The sequence below is a fragment of the Camelus ferus genome, chromosome 10 (assembly GCF_009834535.1).
Source record: "Camelus ferus isolate YT-003-E chromosome 10, BCGSAC_Cfer_1.0, whole genome shotgun sequence".
Classification (NCBI taxonomy): domain Eukaryota; kingdom Metazoa; phylum Chordata; class Mammalia; order Artiodactyla; family Camelidae; genus Camelus; species Camelus ferus.
Genome location: NC_045705.1, coordinates 20754953 through 20774332, shown reverse-complemented (window position 1 = coordinate 20774332; position 19380 = coordinate 20754953). Strand labels below are relative to the sequence as shown.

General features: G+C 44.4%; 1 protein-coding gene across 1 annotated transcript; it reads left to right on the top strand.

The window, feature by feature from the left end:
* The first annotated feature begins 1037 nt into the window (after nt 1-1037).
* On the top strand, nt 1038-19273 carry CD59 (CD59 molecule (CD59 blood group)). The gene is made up of 4 exons (XM_032488438.1): nt 1038-1162; nt 9434-9518; nt 11605-11706; nt 17728-19273. Exons 2-4 carry the CDS (start codon nt 9443-9445, stop codon nt 17931-17933), a joined length of 384 nt encoding a protein of 127 aa, XP_032344329.1. The 5' UTR covers nt 1038-1162; nt 9434-9442; the 3' UTR covers nt 17934-19273.
* Nucleotides 19274-19380: the final 107 nt, after the last annotated feature.

Below are 19380 nucleotides of genomic sequence, written 5' to 3'. Positions count from 1 at the left end.
AAGAGAATTTTAGACAGAGAAGAGCTTGTAGAATGCATAGAAGAGACTGTGTGTGAAAGAGCTTTGTAAACAAGATATTGTAGGAAACACATGTATTACTAATTTAAACAGACACTTTAAATATCAAAGCAAGTCCTTCAGATTTGAGATTCCCATTCATATAAAGAAAAGCCAAGATAAAGGCACCACCAAGAGAAATTCATTCTCTGACATCCCAAAGCCAACAGAAGATCATGGTGGAAGGCACATACCATAATTAGTTATCATATGATTTCCCCTGCTTGGATTTTATCTCATGCATTCCTCCTATCCCAATTCAGCATAAGCAATCCTAAAATGTGATACCTTCTTACCCATATCCTCAGTCTCATGGTCCCCAACAGAGGTCAATCTCTTGCAGAAAAGACATACTTTTGGCCTATTTTTCCCCACTCACCCTTCCATGGCGCTCTTTAAGCCAGTTCTGAAGGGGTGATGGCAAAGTGATCAATGGAAACTTTAGATTACATCTTCACATAAAAATGATGTTCTAAATGGTGGTTCTGGTCCCAGCCTGGCTAATAGCCTCTAAAACCACAACAGTTTATCTTGGCTCCAAACAAGTCTCAAGGCACAGATGTGGCTCTGAAGAATACTGGGCCGGGGCACAAGAGCCTGAAAACAGAAAAGAGCTTGGCATGGACACACACAAGTTTTTTTTTTTGTTTTTTGTTTTGAAAAACATTTTAATATAATTTTTTTTAACAAAGGAGGAAAATTCCTAAGTCTTTGAGTTTCTAATTGTTTTTGTTTTCGAGAACAAATCTAAGGAAGAACACCATAAACTTTGTTTTCAGGGCTTTCAAAACAAAAGTCTTCATCTACTCCTGGCCACAGGTCTTTTTCTGAACCAGGGCCGGAGCCAGAGTCACCAAGCGCGCCCCGGGGGCTCCCGGACCAGGGTGCGAGCGGCGAAGGCCAGGGATCAGAAGCCCGCACTTAGGCTGGGTCTGGTGACCTTGGGCGGGCCGGCTGCGGCTGGCGCGCGGGGGCTGCAGAAGAGGGCGCGGGTGGGGCCGGCGGGAGAAGGCGGAGCCTGCCCGAGCCGAGGCTATAAAGACGGACTGGGCGGCCCCCCCCGCAGCGGTGGCGGCGCTGGAAGAGGGACGTCGGGCTCCGATAGGTAAGGCGGGGGGGCCGGGCGGTGAGCCAAGCCTCACTCCCAGCCCGGCGCGGGGGTCTTCGGCCGGCGCGGAGGCCCCCGGGCGGCTGGGCCCGAGCTCTCGGGGACCCGTGACTGGGGTGTTCGGAGGGTCGGAGCATGCCGTGCCCACCTTGCGCCGGCCTCCGCGCCTGGGGCCGGCGAGCCTCCGAGCCCTTCTCCCGGCCGGCGGCCCGCAGCGTCCCCGCGCCGGAGACCCCTGGCGTGCCCTAAGCTCCCGGCTTCCTTTCTGTACCACGAACGAGAAGCGGGGAGCGGGTACGCCTTCCGAACCACCCCACATTCCGCGGGTCGTGCTCTCTGTCCCACCCCTCCCCCGCCCGGGAGTATTTTTTTCGAACCTGACCACTTGCCCTCACCACTAGCCCTTTTATCTTAGGGGAAGATACCGCACCTTGAAAGGAGGTGAATGCTGCCCCTAAGAAGTCATGGACAATCATTTTTTCCCCTGGGGGTCTAAATTTTGAGTTTTAAAAAGAGGAGTGGGGCCGTTACTTAGACGTTTTAAGTCCAAGTTTGGTTTTCTCGGGCCGGCTTGGGCCGCACCCTTCGTAGAGTCTGATGGCTGACTCTTAAAGGAAGCGTTAGTGTTTTTTTCCATGGATCCTGGAAGCAACGTTCCATTCTCCTCTGACGCACAAGGCTTTTCCATCTTAGCCCAGAACCACGGGGAGGAGAACTGGGGTTTGTGACTCACCCTAGCAGTAGTTGTGTGACTGCTGAAACTCGGGTCTCCTATGTGCCGGGTCCTTGCCTGTGAAATAGTGCTTTGGGCCTGGTTGCCACCTTGTGAAGGCGCTGGAGGCTTCCTCTGGTTTTCAAAACTTTGACCAGTCTTTCCTTCCTTTCTGTAAATACGCCATGTCCACTTTGACAAGCTGATTGGTTGTGATTTTGTGGCCAGCTGATTCTTTTTAAAATCCTCTTCTTACTTGGTGGCGACTTTCCTCAAGACATCAGGGGGCCCCAGCTGAGACCTGACTGCCCACCGCTCTCAACTACAATAATTCTATTTCATTCTAAATAAATCGGCCCATATATTTTACAGACCTAGAGACATAGCCCACACTATATCAAGAAAGCTTGTGATAATGGGCATTTCTTGAAAAGGAGAGAGAGACCTCAAATACTTGTGAGATAATCCATACATTTATTTGTGTACAATTCTGATGATTGCAGATCAGGGAAACAGTCTTTCCTACTACTTTGCTTTGCCTTATGTAGCTTCCACTGTCGGTGATGATGGCTCAGCATAATCTGAATTGTGATTTGCTTGCAGAGACGTGACATAGTGGCCAAGGGCCTGGGTTTGAGTTTTGGTTTTGCATCTTACTTCCTGGGTAATCCTGAGCAAGCCATTTAACCTCATTTTCTTATTGGTAAAATGACAGGCGTTACTTCTTAGGGTGTTATAAGGAGTAAGTGAGATAATTCATGGAAAGGGCCCCATGTGACACCTGCTAAGTGGAGATCAAATGCGGCTGTTAATATTTCAGGTACTCATGTTCCCCATTGGGGGCATCTTGTTTTCAGTTCTCCAGGGAAGGCACACGCAGCTCAGAATATTAGTTGAGGGAGACGCCTAATTGTGGGCCAGATGTGTGAAACTGGCTTTTGTATTTTCAAACAGAAAACTGTGCCAAACTTTGCTGTAAGGAAAACATCTTGTTATGCTGAGTGGCTTGTAAGATAAAAGCCCATATGAAATGGATGTTAGGGGTGAGGAGAGCGAGTGTCTGATGAAACGCATCTTTGATAGTTGCAGATTACAAGCGCTTGAAAAGAAATGCATTAAAAATTCTGGGCCAGCTCTGGAAGAACCTTATCTAGCCAACCACAAACAACCATGCCCAGAGGCACTTGAGGTTTTCCAAAGGGGAGGACATGTTTTTACCATGCCCCATATCTTCGTTACACAGTTGGCTCTGCAGGTACAATCTCAAAGGGCGGGGCCAGTGAGGAGGCTATCTGTGACAAGAGGCCCTGTTTAGAGAACTAGGGAGCTCCTGGAACAAATTGCAGGGAAGGCCCTTCCCTGTAGGGGGAAGAGGCACATTTGTGTGGTTTAGAGGGTTTTGAGGTGATTGCCAATGGCAGCGAAAAGTGGCTCAAAGCGGCTGGGAGGGGCTGTTCATTATGATGATGGCTTTCCGTTTGTCTCTCCTTGCTGATGTAATTACTTCTCTGAACTGAGTGATCTTTGTGTAGGCATCTCAGCTTGCCTGGTTGCAGCAGGCACTGTACGTGTCCAAGGAGCTAAGAAGGCAAGGCCCTGGGCCCCGGACACTACTAGCCTCCAGATAACGTTAAGCTACTTGTGAGTTCCCAGCCCCTGGTGAAAAGAAGCAAGGTCCACCCAATGTGGCTGTGCAACTAACCTGCTGCCTTGGAAGGGGTAACTTCATCCACCAGGGCCTCCATTAATTTCCTGTAAAATAAGAACATTGGATTTAATTTTTGAGGATACTTCTAGCCTTTAAGTTTATCAGCCTCTAAGGCTCCAGGCTCCCAGAAACAGTAACCATGGTTTGGGGCATCTGTGAATCTCCTGGCGACATTGCAGATGTGAAAAATCTCTTCTTGGTGGCCTCAGTTTAACCAATTTATTTCAGAGGCTGAATTCACAAGAACTCTCCCAATCATAGAGTAACTGTAGTTAAGAGCTCAGACTTGGGAATGCTGCTCTGCTATGTACCAGTTCTGAGGTTGGTGTATTCATTTTCTATTACTGCTGAAACAAATCACCACAGACCTCGTGGCTTAACACAGATTTATTAATCTCCAGTTCCACACATCAGAATCAGGGTGTTGGCAGGGCTACATTCCTTTCTGGAAGCTCTTTGGGAGAATCGGTTTCCTTGCTTATTCAGGCTGTTGGCACAATAACGTCCCTGTGATTGGAGGACTGAGGTCCTACTTCTTGGCTGAGTGTCAGTTGAGGACCATTCTTGGCTTCTAGAGGCCACCTGTATGCCTTAGCTGTGGCCCCCTTGCTCTGTCTTGAGAATCCACATTAGTGGGCGAAGTCCATCTCACTCTTTGAATCTTTGGTTCTCAGTGTAGTCCCCAGTTAGAAATGCTAATTCTTGGATCCCACCCAAGACCTACAAAATCAGAACCTCTAGGAGCAGGGTCCAGAAATCTGGGTTCAACAGCCCTCCAGGTGATTCTGATGTCTAATAAGGCTAGAGAACCAGTACAGTTTCCCGATTTTATCTTCTTCCTAGTCCTTAGCATTAGTTGGTGTCCACCTCTGCTAGATTGTAAGGTTCTTGAGAGGAAGGCGTTGCCTGGTTCAGCAGTCCCTGTAGCCCAGTGCCTAACATGGCACCTGCTCACAGTGGGCTCAGAGATGGTCTGAGAGATGACCGGGGGGGTAGGTGTCAAGACTGAACTTACTTTGCAGAGTAAGTATACCTTCCAGTGAATTCCTTAAGTTTAAGTTAGGTCATTAAATAATTGGAGTTTTAAATGTTTTATGTTCACATTCATTTGGATTGTATAGATAGATATTTGGGGGGACTGGGTGGGGTTTTTGTTTGGACTGCAACACCTCTTTGTTTTTCTGTTTAAAATAATGGAATACAGGTGCACACTATCCATAAATTTGCTACCCAAAACTTTCAGGAACTTAATTAGGGATACCTGTATTCGTAAATCACCTTGTGACTTTTAGTTTCCCTTGCGTCTCAGGTGGAGGGGATGAGTTTTATGGTAGATGAGATTGGGTTGGGTTTTCTTTAGTACTTCAGAGATCTTTTGTTTTAAACCCTTGCTGCTTTCTGCAAGCAAATTTCTGCACCATCTCTGATCTGTGTTTGAAAATTTCCAAGTGGTAGGGAGTTTTTCACATTTCATCAAGGGAATTGATTTCCAGATGCACTGGCACGTTGCACAGTGCCTGGCACATGGCAGGGAGGGAGGAGCGGGTGGGGGGTTGGAAGCCGTTGCTCGTTAGGGAGTCCAGAATGCCCTCCTAATTGATCCTAGTGCTGTTTCTGGAAATAACACAGAATAACCTCTCCCTCCCTTCCTTGGTGGCTGTTATCGTTTTTGAAGATGGTAACTATCTCTGACTATACCTTTCCAAATAGAACAGCCCTGGTTTCTCCCAACCATTTCTCCTGACTTCTGCAACTGTTTATTTTGCTGTCCTGATAAACTGGAAGAAATTTAGAAATCTGGCACCCAGAAGTAAAAATATTATTTCCAGGTCAGGCCTGAGCCCAGGACAGAGTAACCTGGATTGTGTATGTATTTGCCTATTTTCCCTTCCCTGCTGTGTCACATTTTAGCCCATACTGAGCTGTAAAACCCTAAAGTCTTATTTCTGTATTTCATCATTCTATAAAACCATTATTATTCCTTCACAAATTAGAAACTGAAGTAAAGGAGTTGACTGCTTTAAGGTTATATACATGGTCAGCAAAGTGGGAGTAGAATATAGGTCTCTCAGGACTATCAGAACATCACTCAAGCCTCATTTTTTACAAATACGGAGTGTGACTACAATAACTGTTTTCAGACAGACATAAGAGAATATATGTACATGAAACATTTTTTACCTCGATGTAGCCAATTTTGAAAGGTGATGTATGTTTTTAATACTTAATCAGGTTAAGTAGTAGGAAAATAAAAAGTTAAACTGCAAATGAAATGACACGGAAGTACATTAAAATATTCTATCATACTAAGAGCTCTTTCTATAAAAATGTTTACTGTTAAGAAAATATATTTAAGCATAAATAAGCTGCTCGTAATTCTATCATTCTGTTAATCAGATGTTCCAGAATGTTTGGATAAGTTGATAAGGTGTTCTAAGCATTTTTTGTATATGTGTGTATAAATATATATATATATATTTTTTTAAGAAAAAGTAATAAAATAGCTATTTTTAAACTGACTTTTTATACTTTGTTGGTTTTCTTTAATTGAAGTATAGTTGGTTTACAATGTTGTGTTAGTTTCATGTGGACAGCAAAGTGATTCAGTTATACATATATATTCTTTTTCAGATTCTTTTTTTATAGGTTATTACAAGATACTGAATATAGTTCCCTGTGCTATGCAGTAGGGCCTTGTTTTATATATAGTAGTGTGTAATGTTAATCCAAAACTCCTAATTCATCCCTACCCCTTTCCCCTTTGGTAACCATAGTTTGTTTTCTATGTTTGTGAGTCTATTTCCAGTTTGTAAATAAGTTCATTTCTATCATTTTTTTAAGATTCCACATATAAGTGATATCATATGATATTTGTCTTTCTTTTTCTGGCTTACTTTACTTAGTATGACAAGCTCCAGGTCCATCCATGTTGCAAAAAATGGCATTATTTCATTCTTTTTTATGGCTGAATAATATTCCACTGTACACACACACACATACACCCCCCCACACATCTTCTTTATCCACTTGTCTGTCGATGGAAATTCAATTTGCGTCTGTGTCTTGGCTATTGTAAATGGTGTTGCTATGCACAATGGGGTGGGTGTCAGCCTTCCATGTCTGTTACTCTCATGGCTGTGTAGTTCCCAACCATGGAATTGTACCATAATTTATTCATCTTCTTGTTGGACATATATGTTGCCAAATTTTTATTATTTTAAACAATGCTTATATATCTTTGACTGTTACTTATTTCTCTGATAAAAAGTCTATTTGGAGCACTCCTGAAGAAATCCCTTTAGAGTAGTAGGCTGGTTCTTTCTGATACACATCGTCACGGGACAGTTCTCTGCCTGACACCCTGTTTATTGTAAAGGTGTCATTCATGCCAAGGACCATTCCAAGGGAGGTCTCCTGGAGCTTGCAGCTCCTGCCAGCCCCACCCCTTTCCAGTGCCTAATCCCCGCCAGGACCCCACTCCCTTCTCTGATGGGGATGCCCAACCAGCACTCCCTGCCTCCCTGCCTGGGAAACTCAGATGGATACCTTCCTCTCCTTGTTCGATTGCAGCACTTCTGCCTAGTCCCAGGGCCTATCTAAACTGAGTGTGTAAATCATCCTTTCTACCCAGACACTGCTGCATGTGAGGAAGCATGGAGGGAACTGGAGTGGGCCTGGATCATGAGCTGGGAGGGGACGGCTGTGATTCTTTCACTTCACTCAGCTGGCTCCAGGCAGAGGGCAGTGCGGGGCATCACGTGCCAGCAGGAAGGATTGGTGGGGGAGGGTCTACCTGATCTGTTAGGGTACAGAGATCTCAGTGCCTCCATCTCTCAAGACCCCTGGAGAGTCCAGAACTCCAACTGGAGGTGTAGATGTGCCTGTCTGACTTAGGGCAGGAGGTCTGGGTGTGGTCAGAGAGGGAGGTCCAAGGCGAGGCTGGAAGTGGTAGCTAGAACCACCACTTCTGACCTGCCTTGTCAAGTAAGTGGTTGTTTTATCTCACCTAGTTCTCCTGATGTGGGGAAGCACCCATGGAACTGCCCGCTTGTTACAGATGAAGAAAATGAGGCTCGGTTGCTGTAGCAGAGCCAGGCCTCATGTCTAGGTCTTCACCAGCCCGGAGTCTGAGCTTCTGACCACTAGCCTCGGGCAGCCTCAGATCCTTACCTCGCAGGGATGCCATGGGTACCTAACCCCGGGCAGGTCAGCCTCGGGCATGGCATTAGTAGGCTGTGGTAGGTTTTGAGAAGTCAGGGGGAAGTGGGGGTTTTTCAGCTTGTAAAGAGAGGCTAGATCCAGGTAGATTTTCTTCCAGCCTCCCCACACTTGAGAAAGTGACCTCTCTCTCTCCTGGGCATGGCTTACTCAATGGCATTTCCTCTGGGCAGTGCCAGGCCCTGCCCTTTTCACTTCCTAGTTCTCCCCTGGCCTCTCTCAGCCAATTTCTGAGCATCACATGACCTTCCACAAAGCTATGAGAGATGCCATTCCTAACCCAGAAGAGGGCAGGGGCTCACCCACCAAGAGCCCCATCTGTCTACCAGGCAGAGATCCTGCCTGTGGGTTTCAGGAGAATAGGATGTGGAGCCACTCTGATTTGGAGCAGCTGCTGCCCCCTCCCCCCCACCCCCATTGGAAGATGGGCTCAGGGAAGTCAGGGTGGGGTCAAGAGACTCTTTAGATCTGCTACTCATGGTTTGGACTTAGGAAAGTTAAAAACCTCCCTGTGTCACAGAAAACAAACTTATGGTTACCGGTGGGGAGGGGAAGGGGGTGGAAAAGGATAAATTGAGAGTTCAAGATTTGCAGATGCTAACTACTATATACAGCAGGTAAACAACAAGTTCATACTGTTAGAGCACAGTGAACTATATTCAATATCTTATAGTGACCTATAATGAAAAAGAATATGAAAAATGAATAATATATATATATATATGATTGAACTATTATGCTGTACACCAGAAATTGACCCAACATTGTAAACTGACTATACTTCAAAAAATAAATTAAAAAAAATTAAAAAACCTCCATGTGTCTTGACCTCCTCAGGTAAAACGTGGGTTCAGGGCATTTCAGCTCTCCCCTCCTCTCCCCTGATGCTCACTGCCACACGTCTAGGTATTAATGTAATGGGGACTAGTTACCAGAGTTACCTGGAGCCTTTCTTAACTTTCCCAGAGTGAACAAGGAGGTGTCCCCATCATACTTGCGAAAGTGAGGAGCCGGAGCTTCTGTGCACACTAATAAGCCTTTGCCTCCTGCTTTGCCGCTGAATGCATGTAGGTGCCCTCCAGAGTCACCCCTTCTGTCTGATGCACTTGGTGGTGTGGCCTGGAGAAGTGGCCCTTGCTGGGCTCAGGCTCAGCTCAGCCAGCAGCTGCGGGGTGGGGCCTGCAGAGCTGGAGTTGCAGGTGCTGCATTAAATACTTCCTCATATTCTCATTTGTGTCAGTGACCCTTATGGGAAAGATAGTGCTGTCCCCACTGCACGGTCATGAAATCGGAAGGTTGGAGGGACTGAATTTATTCAAGGGCACACGGTTACTGTAGGTGAGAGCTGGTGGGCCCGGTGCACTTTGAATCCCTGCAGCCGCCCCTCCCACCAGGCTCGACAGCGTTTCTTCAATAAGCTGAGGTCTTGGGGCCAGGGAAGGACCACGCACTGCCCCACCGGGGAGCACCCTTGGTTCGTGTCACCTGGCCTCGTAGGTTCTGGCTTTCCTTGTCTGCTAGCTCCTTCCCATGTTTTCCTGAAGCCCCCAGGCCTTCCAACTCTTGGTTTCTGAGATACCCAGCAATTGTCTGTTTATTCGTGACAGCACTTTGTGTTCCTTCCCTCCAGATGCTGTAGATGGTCACAATGGGAAGCAAAGGAGGGTTTGTCCTGCTCTGGCTCCTGCTCTTCCTGGCTGTCTTCTGCCATTTAGGTGAGTAGCCCGGAGGGGCATGGCTCCGGATCATCTAGACCCCCATGGCACTGAACTTCCTTTTTCTTAGGCCTCAGGAAGACCAAGCTGTTGTCACTGACCCTAGGCCGGGCTTTGGCTCTTTCGCCTTCCTGTGTTACAGGTCCTTCCTGCCTTATAGCCTTGTCCTCAGTGGAGCAACATCCTGAGTTACAGTTCTCCCTGGATTATAGAGCTGCTTTTGTGGGGGAGGGAGTACACTTGGCAGCTTAAATTTCATCCCTCTCCCTGCCAACTGCAGGGGCTACCGACGGATGCATCATTCGAGTGCTAAGTTCAGCCCTCCCGCCGTGGGCTTCTCCTGTGTGATGCCACTGCTGCGGGGGGTGACCATACTTAAAGCAGCAGCAGCTACTGCCCAGGGCATTCACGTGCCAGTCACTGCTCTAAGCATTTTACATGTGTTTGCTTATTTAATCCTCGTGTCAACCTTATGGAGCAGGGACTATTTTTATTGCCATTTTACAAATGACAAGACTGAAACCCAAAGACATTAAAGACTTCTGAAACATCACACTGAAGTGGTACAGCCTGAAATTGAACCCAAGTAAGCGTAGCACCAGAGTATACCCTCTTAATTCCTTCACTGGGCCACTCCTCCCTGGTTCCCGAGGGTAGTCGTTACCTCTGCAGCAGGAGGAGCAACTGTGTTACCTGCTTTGCTTCATGATAAAGTTCAAATGTCATCTTCTGCCTGTGTCATGTTGGTACTAACTTTTTTTTGAGGGGCAGGGATGGGAGGCAGAAAAGAAAGTAGCTCTGCAGTGAGCAGTAACAGAGGGTCTCTGTGTGTGGGAGCATGTCTTACAGCTTACAGCTTTGGTGGCTTCCATATAGTGAATGCTTACTGTGTGCTGGGGACTGCGCCGGGCCCTGTCGCATTTCATCTTTCCAGCATCCCATGAGGGCTCAGTGCTGTTATGCCCATTTTACAGTTGAGGAAACTGAAGCAAAGAAGACACATTGGAATAAGTTTTCCCTTTCTGAGAAAAGAGGGGAGTCAGAACTGTCCTCCCTCCCTGCCTGTACTGATTCTAGCCCTGGTGGTTTGTGATGTGGTTCACATTGCTGTCTCCATTCTTCCACCCAGTGGATGTCCTGTAACTAGAATGGCCTGGTCATACCCACTTTCCGACATTTATCTACGGAGCAGGCTTGGGTTGGGGCCATCAGCTGTCCTGTGACAGGTCTCGGGGCACTCAGGTCCTTCCTCCGGGAGTTGGGGTATGAAGCAGATCCCCATACCGTCGGTTCTGAAGCCCATGCTTGGTTTCCCATGATGGTCTTCTAATCATCCTGAGTGGGAAGAGGCAGGAACCAGCAGCACTGGTGGGGCAGACCAGGTCGGGGGCAAGCAGGAGGTCAGCGGTGATGGTTTGATATTCTAGCTCCTCACATTTGGTCTTGGTTTAACCATGTCATTCTTCTGTGAGATTTTACATATTTCATCTTTGAGAATGTCTTTTCACACAGATAGGCACCACCAAATACTGATTATTAGTCCATGAGAATGTGATGTTATAGGGCGTATTTGTTGCTTGGAGGGTGTTTATAGAATTCTGTTAGTTTATCTTTTTGATAGATTCCTTTTTTTTTAGGAGAGAGGAGGTAATTAGTTTTACTTACTTATTTATTTGTTTAATGGAGGTACTGGGGATTGAACCCAGGGCCTTGTGCACGCTAGGCATGCACTCCACCGCTGAGCTATGCCCTCCCCGCCTTGATAGATTCCTTTTAATATGTCATTACATTGCAGATTAATCACTTCCAGTTAAAGGCAGGAGAAAGCTTTTCAATTGCAGTTACATGCATTTTGAAATACAGAAGTTCCCTTTGCACTTGCCTCAGGGTCCAAATAAATGCTGCTGGAACTGTAATTTGAGCTTGGAAAAATGTATCTACTTGAGATTTGTGTGGGAATGGAAGTCCACTGTGAGCTGCCGACCTCTGACCCACACTAATGGAGACAATGGGCTTGCCCCTGCTGCCAGGAGGGCGAGTCCATGCTGACCTGCCAGGTCCTGACGGGCTTTCTTCCTGACCCTAGGTCACAGCCTGCAGTGCTACAGCTGTGTCGACCCACCTCATGAGTGCACCACGATTGTCAATTGTACTCATAATCAGGATGCTTGTATCATCGTTAAAGCCGGTAAGAGCCTCCCCCTTCCCTCTCTTTCTAAGTGTAATGGGGTGGAGAGCGCCTGGGGGGAAAAATCCGTGCCACGCTCATTCTCCTTAGACTTGTGTTCAACAAGTAATAGCTACCATTTAACAGCACCAGTTGTGTGCTGCACTAAGGCCTTTCCATGCTTCCCACCTCCCACTCGGGGTCATATTTTATTCCCATTTGGTAAATGAGGAAACTGAGGCTCAGATTAAGCAACAGACTAAGGTCAAGGAACCAGCTCAGGATTTGAACGTTGAAATCCATCTGATTCCAGTGCTTCTTAAGAAATGGCTACACTAGCTGCCTCCCAAACTTTTGAGGGCCTACCGTGTGCCAGAGCCTGAGCCAGGGGCTTGGGATACAAAGATGAAGAGAGGCGACAAGGAAAACTGAAAGAGGCCTGTGTGGCTGTCACAGATGCCTTTGTTTATTTGTACCCCTGTCTCATTGCATGCGGAATTTAGCACACATACAGTTCTGAGGGGACTCGAGCTGAGCTCAGGACAAGGAGGAGGTAAGAGGACTAAGAGGGGGAGGGTGTTCCCAAGAGAGGCAGCAGCAGGTGCCAGGGCTCAGTGGCCTCAGAGAGAACAGTACTCATGGGCATGGGTGGGGAGCTGCCATCATTGACAAGTCCCATCAAATCCGCATTTTCCAAATTAGTTAGACTGTGGAATCGCCACTTCCGTAAATCCTATTAAAATAGAGTTTAGGAAGTGGTGGACAGAGGCCAGAAACCAGCAAACACATTTTCCCCCGCTCTTTCTGGGTGTGGTTCTGGATTGAATTGATGTGTGGAGGTGATACTGGTGAGGAGTGGCTATTTCAGGGTCTCCTCAGTGTACAGGGTAAAGCCCCGGACTTCCATCTCTAAGAGATGAAAATCAAAGCACCGTTCAAGGGTATTCACTCTTACACCCTCTACGCAAATTCTTCCCAGTGTCAACCTCAAGGAATGCTGAACATAGCAGGTAAACTCATAAAAGAGTTTTATGAGACACACAAGTTCAGAAAAACCTGGTAGAGAGGAGGAGATTAATTTCTCCAGAAAGGAAAAAAATCCCTCAATAAGTAAGGACAAATGAGAATTACCCTGTCTAAATAACAAGAGTATCTGGTGATTTTGATAGAAATTTCTGGAATCCAGCTCAGATTCCAAGGTCTACATGCAAGGTCCTTGATTCTGTAGGGGGACAGCCCTCTGCCTCACCTGGAGGACTGTGTTAACTCATTGTTAAGGTAGTAAGCATGGTAAGGCCCTCAGAACAGTCATTCACTCCACAAATACTTGAACACCAGTTACGTACGAGCACAGAGACCCACTTCTTAATTTGATGATCTGTGTCTCTTGGACCCCCACTACAAAAAGTATTTCCAAACAAGAGAATAAAGGCAGTATTACATGTGGAATAAGTATTAGGATAGCAATTAGGAGCTTTGAGCTCTGATCTCTGTCCTGCTACCAGTAAGTTCTTTCTGTTTTTTATTTGCGAAATGTATGTGTTGGATGGTAGAGGTGGGGAGGAGAAGGAAAGGCAGAAGTCGACTAGAGCCAGAATCTTTTTCCCAGCTTTCAAATCCCATTGTTTCCTATTTGAATGGTTAAACTTTTGTTTTAATTTTTCCCCAACTTTTTTCAAGTATGGTTGACAAAAGCTGTATATATTTGAGGTATACAACATGATGACTTTATATATATATATTGTGAAATGATTACCACAATCTAATTGACACATCCAGCACCTCACATTGTCACCTTTTTGTGTGAGATGAGAACACTTAAGATCTACTCTCTTAGCAAATTTCAAATAATCAACACAATATTATTAACTGTAGTCACCAGTCTGTACATTAGATCCCCAGAACTTACTCGTCTTATAAGGAATGGTTATGCTTTTTAAAATGGTTGATGTAAACAATTTGGCAGGCCTTTTAGAATGGCCAGAATCTGAAACACTGACAGTACCAAATGCTGGCAAGGAAATGGAGCAACGTGAACTCTCATTCGTTGCTGGTGTGAATGTAAATTGGTACAGACAGTTTGGCAGTTTCTTAAAAAACTAAACATACTCTCATCATACAATTCAACAATTGCATTCCTTGATATTTACCCAAATGAGTTGAAAACTTATGTCCACACAGAAACCTGCACATGGATGTTTATAGCAGCTTTATTCATAATTGCCAAAACTTGGAAGCAACCAATATGTCCTTCAGTAGGTGAGTAGGTAAATAAATGTTGGTACATCCAGAGAAGAGACTAAAAAGAAACGAGGTGTCAACCCACGAAAAGACATGAAGGAAACTTAAATGCATATTACTAAGTGAAGGCAGCCAATCTGGAAAGGCTATCTACAGTTATCATTCCAACTATATGATATTTTGGAAAGGGCAAAACTAAGGAGATAATGAAGAGGTCAGTGGTTGCCAGGAGCTGGTGGGGAGGAGGGAGGGATGACTGGTGGAGCACAGGACTTTCGGGCACTGGGACTAGTACTTCGTAGGAAATGGTAATGATGGATACATGTTGTACATTTGTTAAACCCCATAGAATATACAACAGCCAGAGTGAAACCAAATGTAAATTACGGGCTTTGGGTGACAATGATGAGTCTATGTAGGTTCATCAGTTGTAATAAATGTACCACTCTGCTGGGAGATGTTAATGCAGTGCAGGAGGTTGTTTGAGGAGGTGGGGGGCAAGGGGCTAGATGGGAACTCTGTACTTTCTGCTCAGTTTTGCTGTGAATCTAAAACTCCTCTAAAGTATAAAATCAATTTTCTAAAGGATAATGTGAATCTTAAGTATTTTTCTTCTTCTTATGAATGTAAGCCCCAAAACTTCAGCTAGACATCAGTCCTTGAAATACAAATATTCAGACCTTACAGTAAGGCAGAGATTAACAAACATCTAAACTCCCTTCCAACTCTCATTGACATCACCCTGGGAGAGGCAAGGCACACTGTCATAAACATGAGTCAAAGGCCAGGCATATGTCAGAGAAATCATTTCACTAATCCAGCCACGCTTTTCTCCCAGTCCAAATGAGACTACTTATCTCCCAGAGTCAGTAGGGCAGGTAGAGGAGAAATGTGTAGATAGTGCTGTGCAGATTAAGTCTAGATGAGAGACAGGTGTTGGGTGTTAATTCAGCCACCACTTAAACAGTGTCCTGGCATCCTGGCTGGGTCCTTGACGTGTAAACCATGTGCTTAGAGTCTGGCAGAGCCTCTGGTAGCAGTGCCAAGCAGTCATTGCTGTAATGGCCTTTCAAATAAGAGACACACTTAGGGATGCCTAAGACAACTGGGGACTGTTGCTTGGTAAAGGTAGACTCAAGGCAGATCTTCAGAGAGATTGGGGAAGATGTGCACAGCAGAGAGAACTTCTAACATTCCAGTGGCTCTGATGTAGTCCCCTTTTATTCTGGTGATTCTGATAGTGGCTTTGGTAAGAAGCTCACCATTGTTAGGTGGTTATGCAAATAAGATAATTTAAGTAAAGTGCTTGGCTCACTGCAGGACATGTAGTAAATGATTATTGGTAGCAATTATTAATAAATTACTGTCTGCTCTCCCCAAGCTGTTAGTCTTATCTAATTAACATTCTGGTAGCTTTAATGCTTCCCCAGTTCCAGTGCCTGATCACTGTTCCATAAAGCAGTGACTTGTCCTATTCAACAGCATCTTTTAGTACAGTGTTAGACGCGTCCACTTAAATACTTACGACTTAAGTAAGCAGAGCCACTGGAACACTCGCTCTGGCCTCTGCCACTTGACCTAACTTCATTAAAGTCCAGTCCAAACACTCATCCCCTCTGAGAACAGTTATACCTGCAGTTATAAACTATGAAGTTTTATTCCAAACTAATGTATAAAATCAGGTAAATTAGCTACAAGCCTTAAATAAGGAAATAGGCATCTGTATTTTTTTTCTTTCCAACACAGAAGAAAAGAAAATGATTCCAGGGCAAGGACCAACCTCTGTGTCTGTGTGTGCCCAGCACCTAGCACACAGTCTTGGCCCGTAGACAGTTATTTTGGGGAGGAAAATCTACCATACCCCCTCTCTCTCACCCTAGTACCTTTTTTTTTTTTAACTTATTTTTTCTAAATATTAAAAAACCACCATAAGATACTTGGCATATATACTTTTGGCCTTTGTGTGCAAACATTGGGATCGTAATGGCATGGTTTTTTTTTTTGGAAAACTTCCCTATGTTACTGAACAGTCTAATTTTTAAGTGAAATTTTAAAATATTTTAAAAATAAATTCATCCAGTGACTTTATTTTAAATCTCAATCCGCACAGAAACATATGAATTAAAGATAGTCTTCTGTGAAGGTAACACTGATAAATTATCTGGGAATGCTTCCAGAGAACATTAATGTATTTACCCCCACACGTACACTCAATACAAATGGATCACATTCTGCATACCGTTCTACATCTCTCCTTTTCTCTATGGAGATATAATTCACGTATCTCAGTTCCAAAGTATGTTTTAAAGTGTACAGTTCACTGGCTTTTAGTATATTCACCAGGCTATGCCACTATCACCACTAATTCCAGAACATTTTTATCATCCCAAAAGGAAACCCCACACCTGTTAGCAGTCACTCACCATTCCTCTGTCCCAGCTACTAATCTACTTTCTGTCTCCATGGATTTACCTATTCTGGACATTTAATATAAATTGTAGTCCTTTGTGACTGGCTTCTTTCACTGAGCATAAGGTTTTATTAAGGTTCAGCCATGTTATTGGATGTATGAGTACCTCATTCCTTTTTATGGTCAAATAATAGTCCATTGAATGGACATACCACATTTTGTTTATCCATTCGCCAGTTAATGGACACTTGGTTGTTTCCATTTTTTCAGCTGTTTTGAATAATGCTGCTGTGACTATTTGTACAAACTTCTGTGTGAGCATCGTTTTCAGTTCTCTTGGGCAATATATTTACCTAGGAGTAGAATTGCTAGGTCATATGGTAACTATTTTTAACCATTTGAGGAAATGCCAGACTTTTCCAAGATATGTGCACCATTTTACTTTCCCATAAGCAATGTATGAGGGTTCCAATTTCTTTACTTCCTTGCCCACACTTGTCATTTTTCAATTTCTTGATTATAGCCATCATAGTAGGTGTGAATTGATCCTCATTGTGGTTTTGATTTATGTTTTCGTAATGACTAGTGATACTGAGCATCTTTTCACATGCTTATTGGCCATTTGTATATCTTTGGAGAATATCTACATCCTTTGCCCATTTTTTAATTGGGTTGTCTTTTTATTGTTGAGCTGCAAGTGTCTTATACATTCTGTATAATACACTCATTGGATATATTGTTTGCAAATGTTTTCTCCCTTTTTGTGGGTTTTGTGTTTTTAATTTTTTAAATAGTGTCCTTTGAAGCACAAACATCTTTAATTTTGATGAAGTCCAATTTGTCTATTTTTCTGCATTAAAAAAAAACTCAGACTCTTCTAATGTCTACCCACGTGGCCTACGGCATTCCTTATCTGCATGGAACTTCATTGTGTGGAATGCTGCCATAATTTCTTCAGACACTTTTTAATTGACAGACTTTTTTAGTTTCTTGCTGTTACAGATACTAGCTCAGTGACCATTCTTGTGCATGTATCTTATTTTCAAGTAGCGTCATAGAGTAAATTCTAGAAGTGGGATTGCTGAATCAAAGGGGGCATGTGTTTGAAAATCATGGTAAATCTCCAAACCATTAGTATGATTGCCTGTTGCCTCCCATCCTATACCAGCTCTGATGAGACTTTGGTTTTATGGAAAAGTTCCATTCAGAGCTGTATCATCATGAACTTAACCTCTATAACCTAACTGGGATGCATATTCTTACCCAGTTGTCTCTACTTCCACAGGATAAATTCGAAGAGGTAGAGCTGAGGGTTCAAAGACAGGTACAGGGCTTTACCTACATGGTTGCTTACCCTCATGTGTGTGTCTGTGTGTGTGTTTCCTCCACAGTGCCATCGAAGTCTTACTACCAGTGTTGGAAGATTGCCGATTGCAAATTTGAAGTCATTGCGAAAAGCTTAGGGGAGAAGGAGCTAAAGTACAGCTGCTGCCAGAAGGACCTGTGTAACAGCAGTCACGTGATGAACACGGCAGGGAAAGCAGTTCTGCTGGTGTCCCTGCTGCTGCTGGTAGCAGTCCGGCACTTTTGTCTCTAAATCTGTATCAGGAGAGCTTCTCCTAAACTTCCTGTTTCTGTATATTCCTTATTTCCTGTGCTGCTGCATCCCAAAGGCTTTATATTTTCCAACTGGATCCTGTTGGGAAAGACTAAAACTAGCTTGAGCAACTTGGATAAGACAGAGGAACTCTGAGACTCTGAAGCCCAGTCCCATTGGCAGAGAAGACCTGTTTGAGGGGATAAGTTTGAGTGACGGGGATCTGAATGAGGTTGCATGCCTCCTCCTCTAATCTTTGCAGGACCAGCTTTGCAGTGACAGCTTGAGTAGATTCTCTGCAGTCCTCAGTTATTTCCCTCTGGTTCCTTGGATATAGTTAGTGTGACCGGTAGTTTTGGGGGTGAGTGGGGCAGGCAGGGTGCTCCTTTCCATCAGTCTCTCTCATGAGGAATACTTTCATTCTCTCCCTTTATGGCCCCTGTCTTGCCTGGTAGGCATGATGATGTTCCAGATGTGGGCTGTCAGTTAGGGACAGTGAGATTCTTAATGCACAGTGATGGGGATGACTGCTGTTTTCTCAACTGGGAAGTGTCTGGCTGGGAAGGAGTAAGCTTTCCAGACAGTGCAGCATGAACACAAGGTTTGTCTTTAGAAAGATATCAGTGGCTAAAATCTGAGTTTTCCTCTATCCCTAAATTTTGTGTTGGCTTTGCTGTCTTTCACTAGAAAAACTCAACAGCATAAATCAGTGTTGTGTTAAAACTGTCCCTCTCACCACCCCTTCCACCTTTTTTATTGGAATGGTAGGATACCTTGGCATTCTATGCTACATGGGACTTGCAGTTATTAAGTGTGCTTCTTTTAAATGTTACTGGTAGGAAGACTCTCATATGTATATATATCAATGTATGAATGCAACAAGAAGAGCCTTTGGAGTTGCGATTTGAGACCTCCAGATGTCATCATGAACAGTAACAGATTTGCAGGGATGTGTTTTACCGGCCAACATCCAGCCTGTTGAATCCTGGTTGAGTTGGCACAGATAATGTAAAATACATTTGTAAGGGCTATTAACATAATCACAAATGTTGAGGTTTTCAGAAGCTCTACCAGTTTCCTGCAAATTGATACATCTTTTCAGGAGGGCAAAGCTTTGCGTTTTTTCTTTTGGGTGCTAGTGAATAATTTTCAAGATCCAGTAGACTTAATGACATTTGTATGCTTACAATCTCGGCTATATTAGCAGCATAGCTTGACTTTTGCAGATGAAGGTGGAATTTTCTTGATTAATTTTTTTGGTAAAATTCCATGATTATGTAATCTGTTAGACAAACTGGAATGAATCCTGCCTTTCTGAAAATAAAATCTAATCAACTGCATGAGTTTGGTGACTGACCCAAAAGGATAACAATATATGCAGCGTGCCCAATGGTAGCAACTGAAAGGAGAGAGCTTGGGCAGAACCAGCTTTCTTCTGTTAATTCCA